This window comes from Miscanthus floridulus, chromosome 2, assembly GCF_019320115.1.
Source record: "Miscanthus floridulus cultivar M001 chromosome 2, ASM1932011v1, whole genome shotgun sequence".
Classification (NCBI taxonomy): Eukaryota; Viridiplantae; Streptophyta; class Magnoliopsida; order Poales; family Poaceae; genus Miscanthus; species Miscanthus floridulus.
In genome coordinates, this window is record NC_089581.1 from 7,135,807 (window position 1) to 7,151,004 (window position 15,198).

At 45.7% G+C, this 15,198-nt stretch overlaps 2 protein-coding genes across 2 annotated transcripts; both read right to left on the bottom strand.

Annotated features, from left to right (window-relative positions):
* Positions 1–2,414: 2,414 nt before the first annotated feature.
* On the bottom strand, positions 2,415–4,979 carry LOC136537797 (non-specific lipid transfer protein GPI-anchored 13-like). Its single transcript, XM_066529763.1, has 3 exons — positions 4,452–4,979; positions 3,529–3,633; positions 2,415–3,022 (listed from the first exon to the last, which is right to left on the bottom strand). Exons 1-3 carry the CDS (start codon positions 4,822–4,824, stop codon positions 2,895–2,897), a joined length of 606 nt encoding a protein of 201 aa, XP_066385860.1. The 5' UTR covers positions 4,825–4,979; the 3' UTR covers positions 2,415–2,894.
* Positions 4,980–12,600: 7,621 nt separating this feature from the next.
* Positions 12,601–14,958, bottom strand: LOC136516110 (uncharacterized). Its single transcript, XM_066509504.1, has 5 exons — positions 14,797–14,958; positions 14,551–14,698; positions 14,333–14,437; positions 14,141–14,225; positions 12,601–13,084 (listed from the first exon to the last, which is right to left on the bottom strand). Exons 1-5 carry the CDS (start codon positions 14,886–14,888, stop codon positions 12,915–12,917), a joined length of 600 nt encoding a protein of 199 aa, XP_066365601.1. The 5' UTR covers positions 14,889–14,958; the 3' UTR covers positions 12,601–12,914.
* Between the last annotated feature and the right edge of the window lie 240 nt (positions 14,959–15,198).

Genomic DNA, 15,198 nt, shown 5'->3' on the forward strand with positions numbered 1-15,198 from the left:
ATAATTGAGTTTCTAGTTGAAACTAAAACCAGATAATTGAGCCACTTTATTTTTTTATCTACGAAATACTCCCTTCGTCCCAAAATAAATAACCTTTCAGAGATTTAACATCTGTCTAAAAAGTAACACTCTACATAAAACGTGGGACGATGCCTCCTAATGCGAAAGTTAATCATGGACACATGCAAAAGGTGATTGCCAAACCTATATATCAACTGGGAAAGAAAATGAGACGAGGGAACACATGTATTTTGCCATCGTCCTTACTCTTACTCTGTCTCAAAATTATTAAAAAAAAAGTTATATTTTTTGACAGAAGGAGTATATGTGTGTACTTAGAGCTGGGAATTGGAGTTCTTATCCTTGTACTGCTAATATGTTTTTATTTTTCTTCAGTTTCAAGGTCTTTTTACCAAAAAAAAAAGGATCCATGTACTGTTACGCTAGTCATAGTTGTAGACAATGGATCTTATTGTACACTCCGTCACGACACATTGTAAAATGAGATCGTCATTGTCACATATGGTTCATTGTATTATTATGTTGGAGGCTTGCATTTGAGGCGGGGTTAAATGGTTATAAAGCTTATTTGTCAGTCCTTAGTAGCCAAAAAAACACATATGTCGATATATATTGAATGTCAAACTTCATTAATCCTTGTGTCAAAGCTTGTTAATAAGTAGGTAGAGTATACGAAAATAACAAAGATGAAGTTGTTTCTTTAGCATAAACAATCAAGGTCCTTGTAGTTAAATCCATGTTGCTTACACAAGCTGACTTAAAAGCAAGAAGACGAACTAAAACTGAAAAGAAACCAAAACCAGGGGGGAGGGGGGGGGGGGGGGGGGGGGGGGTGTCCTGACAGTTGTAGGGGTTGATTATTCAAGGAAAAGTATATGCGCTAGTTAAGCCCAGATACTCTTTTAGAATATAGCTACTTTTACTTTTACATCGTTTAAAGTTCATCTTAGAATATGGTTGTGTATGGATCGTTAGAGATAATAATATAAAATTATTAAAAATAACTCTCCACATATCTTATAGAAGTTTATTATAGCTGGATTCTTTAATTATTGCGGCTTTTATAAAAGTTTATTAGAAGATACGGATAGAACCTGAGCTACTTCTGATTTTCCTAGGTGCCTTTGAACGTTGAAACGTCAAAACTACACGTCCACCTCCCATCTATCCATGTTGGAGCACTGCTACAGTGCTACTCAGTCCGCATCTGCACGTATGTTTAGTTTGTGGGACATGCATGTTTAATTTGGCAAAGTGCTGCCACCCGTATATGTAGCGGGACAAGATAAACGAAGGACAATTTTTTTTAAAAATAAACTAGCTATATTATAGGACAAATGGAGCAAATACTTCCTTGGACCGGATACTTGGCATTCGCTTTGGATAAGCAAGTTGTCTTAGCTTCTTTTTTCCTATATAAAGTCACTCTTAGTTCAAATTTTGTGAGAGTTTCAAGCTCGTTAAATAACATGTCATGTAGGATTGTTCCATTCATCAATCTAAACCTCTAAAAATGATGTGACACTTTTGAAAAACGCATATCGAAACACCCCAATGAAAATAGCCTAACACATCAACTAAATTGGTATGATGATTATAACTGGATACTCCCGTCTACAATAATTCGTAGAGCTTTCCCTTCAAAAAATAATTCGTAGAGCTAGAGTTAGGAATGTTTAGGTGAATAATTGAGTTTAGTTGAAACTAAAACCAGATAATTGAGCCACTTTATTTTTTTATCTACGAAATACTCCCTTCGTCCCAAAATAAATAACCTTTCAGAGATTTAACATGTGTCTAAAAAGTAACACTCTACATAAAACGTGGGACAATGCCTCCTAACGCGAAAGTTAATCACGGACACATGCAAAAGGTGACCGCCAAACCTATATATCAACTGGGAAAGAAAATGAGACGAGGGAACACATGTATTTTGCCATCGTCCTTACTCTTACTCTGTCTCAAAATTATTAAAAAAAGTTATATTTTTTGACGGAAGGAGTATATATATACACACACACACACTTAGAGCTGGGAATTGGAGTTCTTATCTTGTACTGCTAATATGTTTTTATTTTTCTTCAGTTTCAAGGTCTTTTTACCAAAAAAAAAAGGATCCATGTACTGTTACGCTAGTCATAGTTGTAGACAATGGATCTTATTGTACACTCCGTCAGACACATTGTAAAATGAGATCGTCATTGTCACATATGGTTCATTGTATTATTATGTTGGAGGCTTGCATTTGAGGCGGGGTTAAATGGTTATAAAGCTTATTTGTCAGTCCTTAGTAGAAAAAAAAAACGCATATGTCGATATATATTGAATGTCAAACTTCATTAATCCTTGTGTCAAAGCTTGTTAATAAGTAGATAGAGTATACGAAAATAACAAAGATGAAGTTGTTTCTTTAGCATAAACAATCAAGGTCCTTGTAGTTACATCCATGTTGCTTACACAAGCTGACTTAAAAGCAAGACGACGAACTAAAACTGAAAAGAAACCAAAACCAAGCATACAACGTGCCAATGGATCAGAATCATCAGATTCAGAGAAACAACTAGACAGTCTCTGGCCACCACATTAAAATCCCCAGGCTGGAAGGCCACACAGCCCAACAGCTAGCTGGGAGTACAAAGCTGCGTCGCTGGTGCACCGTCAGCACAAGCCGACGACGTCTCACAACTCCCACAAAATTTTAAAAGCTACAAGAAGAAGAAAAAAAGAGTACTCGTGCCCTTTAATTTGCTCATCTCCTTTAATGTCTCCGGGCTTTTCCTTCTAGTCCGTGCAGTAGTATCTCCATCCCCTGCCGCGCCGGCCGGCCGGCCATGAATGCATGCATGCAAGCGCTGCGTTGCCGCGGCCGGCCGTCAGGCCAGCAGGACCGCAACGGAGGCGAGCAGCGCCGACACGAGGTAGAAGAAGACCGCGCAGGGCTGCCTCCCGGCGACGGCCGCCGTCGGCGCCGCGCTCGTGCTCTTCCCTGTCGCCGCGGCACCTGCGACACAAACCAACGCATGCGTGAGCGCGTGGAGGAAGCCTGAAAATGTTCAACCCGTACCCCGTAGTACATGTATGCAGTGATGCAGAAAAGTGTACTGGTAGTTTTCAGTAGTTTTCCCGGCATAACACCGCGGCATGGCACCTCGGGATAGCGTGGACCTCCGCATGTCGGCACGTCCCGATCGTACCCCCGCGCGTCCCTGCTGCTACGGGACCTCACGGAATTGGAACACACAGACGCAGACAGAAAGCTGATCGTTGGAGAGGGTTCCCGGTCGGTCACGACTCAGGACCACGGAAATAAACACAAGGCGGCAAGGGCTCTTAATTAATTCTCATGCGATTTTTGTACTAGCAGTAGCAATTAGCATTACGACACTTCAAAAAGACCATATGCATGCAGACAGCAAATTCCATATCGATCCTGCAAGCTAGGATTATATTAACTGGGAAATGAAGATTGAAGAGAGAAGATAGTCGCAACTCGCAAGCAGTACGTACCGGTTGCAGCGGCAGGTATGGTGGTGCCGTTCTTGCCCTCGTGCTTCTTGGCGTACTCCTTGAAGATCTCCGCCTCGGGGGAGTCGGGCGACATCCCCAGAATCTCTGCAGGTTGCCATCGCAAACCAAAACCAAGCACCGAGTGGTTAGTACATGAACAGCTAGTATATATAGAAATTTGACAGAGAAGGTTCGGATGAAGGTGAATTGGGTTTTCAGAAGTTAGTTTCTTGCTCTCTGGATTTCCTGACACGCACTGTTGTTCAGTGGTACTGCTACTGTAGCACGTACATGGGCTGTTGTAACTTCAAAAAGGTTGAGGACCGAGCTTAGCTCACTCGCGTGCCTCACCGGGTTTTCCCCCTTTAATAAATTTGTAGGTCCTGTGTATCTACAACCTCACGCGTGGTGGCCGGGCGTGACTTCAAACCCTGGGTTCGACCCTCTGCGTGCCTCACGGGGTTTTTCCCCTTAATAAATTTGCTCGGTTGGCTTGCTCGCCAGATGTGCTAGCGGCCGAGCGTGAGTTCGAACCCTGGGTTCGACACTCGCGTGCCTCACGAGGTTTCCCCCTTTAATAAATTTGCAGGTCCTGTGTATCTGCAGCCTCACGCGTGGGGTGAGGTGGGTGTGCGTGTGGTGGTGTGGGGTGAGTGTGCGTCTTATACTCGAAGAGTTAAGGAAAAAAAACTTCAAAAAGGTTGTGGCCACCGGAGCAACGAGCTGTGCACACGGGCGGCCGGACGACCATGCGATTGGGCCTGCAGCTGCAGGTGGCCCCTAGCTAACTTTTTCCGTGCACAGCGAGGCACGTGGTGTGTGTACGGTGTGCACGGCGTACGTGTCGGTGCATTGCAGGAGCCACAGGAGCAGAGGACTGCACAGGAGGGTGTTCCGTTACGACGTTCATTCGTTATACGTACTGGGGCAGTCGGAGAAGGTGGCGGGGTTGCTGCAGAGGGAGGGCAGGTCCATGGCGCGGGTGACGTTGATCTTGAACCCGAGCGCCGGCTCGTCGCGGTCCTTGACCAGCACGCACATGCACATCTTGCTGGCGGCCACCACCTGCGTGAGCCCCGCGCAGCAGTCGGGCGTGGGCGCGCGCGCCGTCGCCTTGTCCTGCACGAACGTCAGGCACGTCGCCAGGCCCATCAGCTTGTCCGCGCACATGGCGCGGTCCTTGGCGAAGTCCGCGCGGGCCACGCCGGCGGCCGACAGCACGACGAAGGCCGCCACCATCGCCAGCGCCGCCGCACCGCCGCCGCGCGCTAAGAAGAAGGCTGCCGCGGCCGCCATGTCGTCGGTCGTCGATCGTCTGTACGTGCACTAGCTACGGCGATCGTGCTGCTAGATAGCTAGCTAGCCGCCGCGTACGACGTCTGTGTGCGAGAGGGAGGGAGGCGGGAGAGGAGGCAGGCGAGTGATACGGTATGAATGGGTGGGTGCGTGCTCTGCACCGTATTTATGGGCATGGCTACGGCGGCCTCCGGCCGCGAGATCGTCAGCAACAGCGAGCTTTCCTTGCGATGGCGTGGCGAGGCGGCCGGTGGCAGTACGAGTAGGAGTAGGAGTATTATTGATTGGTTGATGGGTCATGGGTGGTCCGGCCGTATGTATGCTTCCGATGGATTGATGAAGGTTGGTTGGGAGATCGCATGGCGTGCGTGCGTGCGCAGTTCGTGGTCACGCCTCGCCCTCGCGACCTCCGGCCCTCCAGGTTAGGGATCGGCCCGGGCGGGCAGGCCGGTGCCATGCCGCGCGACGTGGGCGCGAGGGAATGGATTGCCTGGTGTGCTCTGCTGGTGCCGGCACCGGCACCGGCACCGGCGGCGGTCACTGCTGCTCCAGCTGGGACGACGTGGCACATGGATGCATAAATGAACGGGAGCGCCTGAATGCGGCGGCGATATAATACACGTTGCAGCGTGCTAATGGAGAGACGATGAGATCGGAGAAGCATCGTCATATCTTACACGGACGGCATGTGATGACAAGAAGCTAAGCTATAGCATCTGGTGGTAATTTTGCTTTTTCGATTTCTAGCCGACTAGCCCCATCATACATTATAAAGGTCACTGCAGCATGATCACTGTGGAACGGTACGTGCTGTCCAGTCGTGACTGGGATCGTCGTCGTCGTCGTCCCTGCGCACGTCCATACGCCCTAGATGAGCTAGCACACCATTATTATTGCCTTGGTTGGTCACGGCCGGGCCGGGCTCACCGTAATCACACAGGACAACGAGAGGATTGTTCATTGGAGGGCGGAATAGTTGGAACGGGGGAGTGTCTCTAGCTCTTGGCTTTACTTGATCCGGTGTCGTGCTTGCAAGGAACGAACGAACCTGGACAGCTGGTCAGCTCAGAGGCGTACGGTGACATAGGGCCAGGGCCCTGCTCATGCATGCATCCAGTCTCGCCGTGACTGTTCCCGTGTCCCGGCACGGAGCCCCCTGAGGGCTGAGGCCGTGGACAGCAGTAGCGTATCAGCACGCTCGCGGCACTTGTGTACTGCAGGCTTCTCGCCGCAGCTGCTGTAGCCTGTAGCTGCCGGTTGACACTGTAAGGGCTCCTTTGGAAGAAGGTGAGGAAAACTCAGGATGGAAACCCCACTAAAAAATAAGATGATAATTAAAATGATATCCTATGAATTATCGATCCAAGAAAAAGTCCGAGATCCCGAAGAAATTGGAGTTTCCAAATCAGTCCTAAAAGAATGTCCGCTCGATTGCTAAGTGCAATAATCATCGATAGTTTTGGTCTACATACTATGTAGTTTTACAACTTGATTAGCGATAACGATAGTAGTTGTTGCTCGATCATTGATGACGTCCACCCTCCCATCCGTCCGTCCGGCTAGGATTGATTGGCAGCTGATGACGCAGCTCCAGTACTGTACGTACTAGTAGAACAGTAGCGTGCCAGTCGTGACGGATATGGCGCGACCACAGTACAGGTTGCTTGCCTGCTACTGCTGGTTTGTTTTGCTATGCTATATAGGTTAGGTTATGCGTGCCTCACTATCATGGCCGACTGGTCGCTGCCTTGCACGGCGACGGACAGTCGGACACACACAGTACACTGAGTTCTTGGTTGATCTTTCACTCGACACTGTAGTTCCGTTCGTTTGGAGGAATTTTAAAGAAATCTGAAGAAATTTATAAGAGAAAAATACCGTTTTAGATAAAAAATAGATCAAACCGAGTTTAAGGACACGCGAACAGGCCCTACAATCACGCACACGCACACGCACACGCACACGCATGGTCTTCTGTACACTGGTAGCAGCTTGGTTGCTTTCAGAATGTAGTCATCACATCGCCGCTCATAAATGGCGGTGCAGCTACTGGCTCTCGATCGGTACACGTTTTCTTCATGCTCCTCTCTACATCGTCTTCTCAAATGTTGTAAAGATCGACAGGGAGAGATCAAGGAGACGTTTGAATGCGTCTCAACAAGTCTCGCAACCACACGTACAGGTACAGTTGTGCTACTGCAGCTCTAGTAAATGTGCCATGGAAGAGGTGGTTACGTGCTGTTTTCGCACACACCAGACGGCACTGAAACGCATCGACATTAGAAAGTGATTTTTCTCTTGATAGGCGCCCAACGGTCGATGTTACATACAAGAGTCCAGAGTCGCCGTGTAGTACAGCGATGTGGCGCATGTATTTTTTTTTTTCTCAAACGTGCCATGTAGCACGTATTTCATTAAGAGGAAGTAGACAACACCGAACCAAACAACAAACGGCTCAACACTTGGTAACCAAAGGATTCCTAGGCGAGGAGAAGGAAGAAAAACAGAAGCGAAAAAACTAAAGAAAACTACGACGAAGCCCGGCTACTACCACAAGAGAAACTAAAAGCAACGACGGGCTAAGGTACAACGAGCTAGTAAACTAGGCCATAGGCAATGATTGGACGACCTAGAGCGGGTACCCCAAGGTAGGCTAAACCTCGAGGTCAACCCCCTCCACCAGCTGGATGCCCTCAATCGCGCAGCCTGCCGGGAAGAGCATCCTGATTGCCTCGCGCTTGGACTCCGAGAGAGGCTCGCCGAATAGAGCCATGTACTTATCGAAATCGCCCTCCGCATCTGGCTGCGGCGCCTGATCCTGCTGGCGGAGTCCCCATTTTGTCATCATCACGTTCTAGGCTTGCACGGTCGGGTTGGAGGCTCTGCATCTGCTCTTGGCCGCAAGCCTCCCGCTACGACATGACGGTGAGAATGTGCATTCAACCGCACGGCGCCTCCTAGGAACACGGAGACGTGGAGGTTCGACCAAGATCGGCTCCGTGATGGCAGATCAAAGTTGCGACTGCAAGATGCCACTTGGTGACACCGGAGCTGGCGCCACAGCCGCCGCCGTGCCCATGGGCGACAAGGCCACAGGCGGGGATGGAACTCTGGACGGCATGTATCATCGGCATCAACGCATTATTTTCTTCTGAAGCATCCGGTCGATGGCCTCGAACTGACTGAACATGTAGTACGTTGAAAGTACTCCTATTCGGTTACGCAGCTCGATCGATCGATCACTCCAACGTTCGTGCACACAGCTCTGAACTCCCCGAGTGTTATTCGTACATCTCTTTCTGAGCAAGAGCTTAACGAGACGGTAGCCCATCATAAACCAAACGCGACTGACAATAAATACAAGCAGCAGTCAGCCGTTCTCTCCGTTGCCCTGCTCGTAAATAAACTGAGACCAGAGTGGTTGCCTGGCCCAATCACACAAGGCGCCCTCCACCTCAAGCCGTTAGTAATCAGAGGATTAACGGTAACCAGTTTTATCCTAAATGGTAGCAAGACCAAGTACATTATTTCACTAAAAAAAAGACCAAGTACAATAATAATCTTGTAACTAAGTTAGTCAGAGTTTTTACTAATGTGGAGCAGGAAGGGAAGAAAAGCGAAGAACTTGAATTTCACGTAAGCACAAGCTGGTCTATGCAGCGATGAGCCTCAATAACATACGAATTTGAAGAGGAATAGAAAATAAAATGTGAGATATGGGTAAAAAGTGGTAGACACAATAATAGTGATAATTTTTTTTGTAGATTTCCAGACACGATTGACTTGAACGCCCACCTTTATAAATAATTTTCAGATATGAGCATTCTCCTTAAGGCCAGACCGCCAGATTAAAATATGGCTTATAGTCAAATACTTGGCTCTGTTAGAGCATCTCCAAGAGTTTTCTTAAACTCCCTCTCTAAGTCCTCACTTGAGGAGTCGTTCCAATAAAAATCATTGTCTACATATTTCCTTCCTCTAACAACTTTATCTATATTTTGTGTGCACTCTAGAGAGCTAGCCCACTCTCTATATTCGGCTAGCAAGAAATTAGAAATAGAGAATAACAATATTTAGAGATGTAACTAAAGAAACGGTTGGAGGATATGTTTTCACCAACATATCTATTTCTATCGATACGGAAAGATATAAATCCTATCAATATAGAAGGATGTAAAGAGTGTTTTTAGAGTTGCTCCAAATGTAACCGTTGGTCACGTGTCATTTAACCATGCATATTCTAAATTCTAAATGGTACATAGCTACTATTTTTTTTCTTCTAAATTATAAGATGTTTTAGTTTTTTATAAATACATTACTTTTGCTATGTATCTAGACATAGTGTATATTTAAGTGTGTAGTGAGAACTATCCATCTAAAAAAGTCAAAATGTCTCGTAACATGAATGGAGGGAGTAGTTACTTGATGTTTAAGTATTATCTAAGCTAAACAGTCATTTTAACGGACAAAACGACTATTTAAATAGGATAAACCACGCGTCTCAATAGCGTTAAACAGGCTAAAAGATCCTTTAGACGAACAGTGAATGCATGGCGGCACTGAATCTGAATGTGCAGCTGCACCGAAAAGCGAGAAGACCGCGCACGGGTAATGCAACCAGGACGAGAGGGAGGATCAGAATCAGATGAAGAACAGGATCGCTGCCGTTTGATCGAACGCTAGCTGCTCAGGGCAGGACGGGTGATGGGGCTGGGGCGTCGCGTCGCTGTAGCGGGCGGTTCGCGGTTGGCACGCAGCCGCGGCGCCGCTGCCTGCTGGCGCTGGTGCTGACCACCCGGGTCCGGGTGTGCGGCTCGTGGGATTTGTGCCGGCCGATCCCCGCGACCCTGCCTGCCTGCTTGGCCGAGCGCCGTGGGTGTTTACGTTTGTGGGGACGGACTGGAGGACTGCTACGCGGCCCTCATGTCAGAGTCAGACGAAGCCCGCCGGTCGCCGGTACGTGTTCTTTTCTCCTTCACTGCCCGCCTTCATGCCACCGGTCTCGGCAACAGCCCGGCTGTCCCTCTTCTTCCTTGCTTTCAGGAGCAAGAAGAGCTTGTTTAGTTTCCAAAAAAAATGCTACAGTAGTTATCACATCAAATCTTGCGATATGTTCATGGAGCATTAAATATAGACAAAAAAAACTAATTACACAATTTGATTGAAAATTACGAGACGAACGTTTTGAACCTAATTAGTCCATAATTAAATACTAATTGCTAAATAAAAATGAAAGTGCTACCGTAATTAAATCCCAACAATTCGCGAACTAAATACAGCCGAAGATAGAAGAGGGAGGATGCCATCGGCGCATTGAAGAGGCTCATCAATGCTTGGTCGACGGTGCCGTGATAGAGTGATAGCAACGCCATATCTCGTGGATCTCGCGTAACGGTTTTCAGATGCGTTTCGTCGTGGGTTTCATTTCATTTCATCGGAGATCGGAGCCACCGCCTGGAAGTATCGTGGGACGTGGCCTAGGGCGCACCAGGAGGATTTTCCGGTCGAAAGATACATGTTTCTTCTGCAGTATTTTTCATGGAAAGAACAATATTTTTCCCTTGACACAAATCAGCATCAGCCAAAGCAGCGCCACGAAGAAAATTTTACAGCTCGCACGTGCCGCTAACGCCTGACGGTGCCTTGTCTATTTGTTATGGCACCTGAAGAAGCAACAACCACGTTTCACATGAGATACTTGTGAAGTTTGCTCGTTTTCGAGACTCATCGTGTTTTTTAATGAAAAAAACAAACACGATACCAGTGCTATATTCGTTTCACATGAGATACACCTGAAGACTTGTAATATTAGCAGGTATGCTATTACATTGTGTTACGGTCTTTTTACTATACACTAGGTAGGTAGAGTGCCCATACGTTTCTATGGGATAACTAAATCTTTTATACTAAAAACACACGGATCGTACAATAAGATAACAGTACTGTTAAATTAAATACCGACATCAAAGTGACATTTAATTCAAAAAACAAAGTTCGTGAAATTAACACAGTCACGGAGAGCGCGACGTCGCAGGCTCACAAACTCTACTGTATAGACTTTTTCGTGATACGACTAAGATAATATTTTATATCGGCAAAAAGAATTCTACGATATCCATTTTTTTCGTGCGCCAATAAATCCATGAATAAGTTCCGCTGCATCTCCATATAATCATGTACACACAGGTTCGAGTATATATGCAAATAGGTTCATGCCCGTGCGTTGCTATGGGACAGCTAAAATTTTGTACTAAAAACACACGGATCGTACGATAAGATAACAATACTGTAAAAGTATATGACCGACGTTAAAGTGACATTTAATCCAAAAAGCTAAGTTCGTGAAATTTACACAGTCACAGAGAGCGTGACGTCGCGGCTCACAAACTCTATTGTGTAGATCTTTCCGTGATGTGGCTAAGATCATTTTTTATACCGGCGGGAAGAGATTTCCGATATCCATTTCTTTCGTGCGTCAACAAATCCACGAATAAGTTCCACCACATCTCCGTACCATCGTGTACACGGCGCTGGCAAGCGAATTAGCCACAACTTATGTAATTAGTTTTATAATTAGCTCATATTTAGTCCTCCTAATTGATATCTAAAAATTCAATGTGACAGAGACTAAAGTTTAGTCCTATGATCCAAACACCCCTGACTCTCGACTCCTGCTGGCTGCTCACTTGCACCACCATGCCTATGTGTCTGCACATATATACTCTAATGCCAGAACGTCTAAGATGATCTTTATTGTTCACCCTTTAAAAATATCATAACTTTAAGGTTGTCATTTGTGTATGCTGTAGGATTGTGATGCTTTGCACTGATCCATGAGGGTGTCCATGAGAGTCGAAATTTTTTATGCCATTATGATGTCTAAGCTTACCAATCAGACAGAGACGAACTTGATTGTTAAAATATTTTCAACACTGCTTTCATATACTCCTTCTGTCCCAAAATAGAATTCATTCTCGCTTCCCAAGAAATTAACTTTTTTTAACTTCGACCAATTATATATAAAAGAATATTAATATTTATAATACATAATTAGTATCATTACATAGAACATTGAATATATTTTCATAATAAACTTATTTGGAGATATAAATGTTGCATATATTTTTTACAAATCTAATCAAAGTTGAGAAAGTTTGATCTACACGCATCACATAACGACTTATATTTTTGGGTAAAGAAAGTATATGCTAATGGGAGTAGTCAACTAGAAATGGTGATGGACACAACAATACTTTCATATTATATGCTAATGGGAGCACGAAGAAACGTAGGAGAATGGACATATATACTAATGGTGGGAATATTCGTTTAGGAAATTGCAGAAGGTTCACCAGTCTCGCCATGTATAACATGCACATCTTTTATTTGGCATCACTGATGTTTCATTCCATGCATGATTATTGTTTCATTCCATGCATGATTATTGTTTCATGCATGATTATTGTTTCCTTCCATGCATGATTATTGTTTCCTTCCATATATATAGCCTCAGATGATCGATTTGTTTTCTTCAAAGCAGACGGGGATCGCAGGGATAGTAGTTTCTTTTTTTATCGCGCCTTTTCTTTTTTCGCTCGCCCGTTGGACAGCATGAGAGGTGGGATCTCCTTTTCTCGCTTGCCCGTTGAACAACGTGGGAGGTGAGATCGATCGCATGGGGTGGCAAACGGACAAACCAGACAATTGTCGCACCAAAACAGTATCCACACTTTGTTCTTTTTAGTGGTAGGAGAAGAAGATTCATGATAGTGTTGCTATATTCATTTCTGGCAATACTGTTCTTGATTTCATTTCCGTGAAAATAAAATAAAACTAAAACAATTAGGCCTCTTCGATCGTTCCCTATCAAAAATATCAACAGAAACTGAGGTCCAACACTTGCTCCGTGGCTACATGATTGACGTGGATGCGTACAGCACTAAACTCCATGGTACAACAATCACGCTTGCACCAAACTCCATGGTACAACAATCACGCTTGAATCATCTGAAAGGGAAAAGATGTCTACAGTTGCCTAGTCTGCAAAACTGAACATTCTTGTCTTTCAACCCTACTTCACCTATCACAAGTCATGATATCTTAGCAGCATCAGCTTTGCTCAATTCTGTGTCTTCGCAGTTCAGAAGCTTATGCAGCGGTAGAACAAGTGGTGCCAGCGCCGCCAGCACGATGCAGAGCAGCGCTGCAATCCCAGCCCACCAGGCAAAACGTGGAATCCCAAGCATAAGCTCATCGCAAACTGCACAAAAAAAAATCAGATATCAGTGACCTAATCAAGTGTGCCTCTTAGGCTGTTGCATCATAAATGCCTGTAGAGCAGGGCAGGGCAGGCGATAGAAATTGAAGCATGAGCAAGGCAAAGGACACGTGGCTAATTTGTCATTTTCAGAAAGCAAGCATGGCACTTGTTTGAAGGAACCCTTTAGTTATCTTATCTATAAAACATGGCAATCATAAAGAGGATGGTAAACCAGTTGTAGTTCCAAATAACTGAATGCACACAAGTGAAACTCATTAATCCACCAGAAAAATGTACCGGAAGCTCAATAGAACATCGCACGATCTGTATGTAGTACACAGAAATTTGTTCTTATTGTATATAGTATTTTACAATGAACTGCTACTAATGTGATGAAAACAAGTCCTTGAGGCTAAATGAAATGTTTAACATCTCCAGGTTCACTCTGGATAGATGGAATACCAAGCTTCTTAACTCTTAAGCTACGAGTATATGATTTTTTTTAACAAAAAACAAGTAGATGCTTAGTATTTTAGTATTACACAGGAACAGCAGAAATTCATGACAAATGCATTGGAACACCCAAAACCCAACCAATCATTCACACAGTATCCATTAGTAGGACCAAGGAGGGCATGCAAAAAAAAGGTATTTGCATCAATGAATCAGGGAAGTCCAGAGTAAAAAAACATAGGAATTGCTAGGTAGTACTGCAGTATTAGGCTGCCTTTTCTTAGCAAAGCAGTAAGAACCTCAGCTTTTCAAATTTAAAGTCATGAATCAGCCTATTAGGATTCCAAATAATCTTTCCAAAGCTTCCAGGTCCTAGATAAACTGTGTATAACAAGCATCAAGTATTGATGAACCAAATTTGGAAATGCATAATGCTTGACGCGGCTCAAAGGGTTGATTCATCCTATGGTTTTGCACAGGAATCAAGAGATTCACACAACTCATACATAGACTTGATAAAGTTCGTAACTTGTTTGACTAGCTTGATCTCTGATATCATAAAGGAGGACTGGAATGAATTATAGAGAAACAATTCTACCGCACCAATGTTAAAAAGTGCAAGCTCCCTCTCTGTCACATTTGGCTTCGCCACCACGCCCTCAGGCTCCACAGTGACAAGAACATAAACCTGAAATAGATCACATAGAGCTGTTAAAAAAAAAACTGAATGCCATTGAGATTCTGCAGGCAATGAACAAATTCAGCTCAAATGGCTGATCAACATTCAACACTAACCGGGTTGCTGCTCTCCGCCTTGAAAATTATCTTCTCCGTGTTGAGCAGCCTCCTGTTCTTACTGCTCCAATCGTCCACAAGCCGAATGGAAAAGCTCGACGGTATCTACAGACACAAGCACAACCGTCAGAGATACGAACATGCTGCAACGGTGAAACTACAATCCCTACACATTTTCTGAAAATTAGATGTTCTCACGGGAAGGGTACTGGTCATACGGAGGCCGGGTAGGAGATCTTGACTTCGTACCACGCGGACGGGCGCAGCCCGTCGATCCTGTAGACCCGGCGGCCGTGGCGCAGCGGCATGATCTCGGCCACAAGCTCCTCGCCGACGCTAAGCGCCATCGCCGATTCGTTCCCCACGCTGCAGGGGGGCCACACGGAGCTGTCAGGACTGAGGAGAGGAGTGGAAGTGGAACAGAGAAGCGGGGCGGATCAAGGCGGGGGAACGAGGGGGCGTACCCGTTTGCCATGGAGGGGAGCAGCAGGAGCGCCGGGACGAGGACGAGGCGGGCGCGGCATAGCGAGGCGAGCGGCCGCGGCGGAGACGGCATGCCCGATGATGATTCAGTGCGACGACGGCGGCGGAGAACGGCGAGATGCGTCGGGTCGTCGGGAGAGGAGAGCTGGTGGTGTGGTGGCCTTGCGGGTGGAGGTTAGATGGGCCTTCAAAGCTCAAACGGGCCGTTGATGGGTTACCGGCACTACTGATGTCGTTTGGGGTTGGTGGACGTCTGCCTCTAACAAATGGTTGGGCTGTTCGGATCGGTTTTCTGTAAACAAATGGGCCTCTCTGCCTCTAACAAATTGTTGTATTTACTATTGTTTACTGCAGACTCCTCTAAAAAAATACAAAGAGGGCTA

Bases quoted from the DNA above. Each gene is read 5' to 3' on its own strand.
- LOC136537797 (XM_066529763.1), bottom strand. From the start codon at position 4,824: ATGGCGGCCGCGGCAGCCTTCTTCTTAGCGCGCGGCGGCGGTGCGGCG. The intron at 3,634-4,451 runs GTACGTATAACG...GGCAACCTGCAG, and splicing joins CACCTTCTCCGACTGCCCCA to AGATTCTGGGGATGTCGCCC. The intron at 3,023-3,528 runs GTACGTACTGCT...TTTGTGTCGCAG, and splicing joins CATACCTGCCGCTGCAACCG to GTGCCGCGGCGACAGGGAAG.
- LOC136516110 (XM_066509504.1), bottom strand. From the start codon at position 14,888: ATGCCGTCTCCGCCGCGGCCGCTCGCCTCGCTATGCCGCGCCCGCCTC. The intron at 14,438-14,550 runs GTATGACCAGTA...TTGTGTCTGTAG, and splicing joins AGATCTCCTACCCGGCCTCC to ATACCGTCGAGCTTTTCCAT. The intron at 13,085-14,140 runs GTGCGGTAGAAT...TTTTTTGTGCAG, and splicing joins GCTTGCACTTTTTAACATTG to TTTGCGATGAGCTTATGCTT.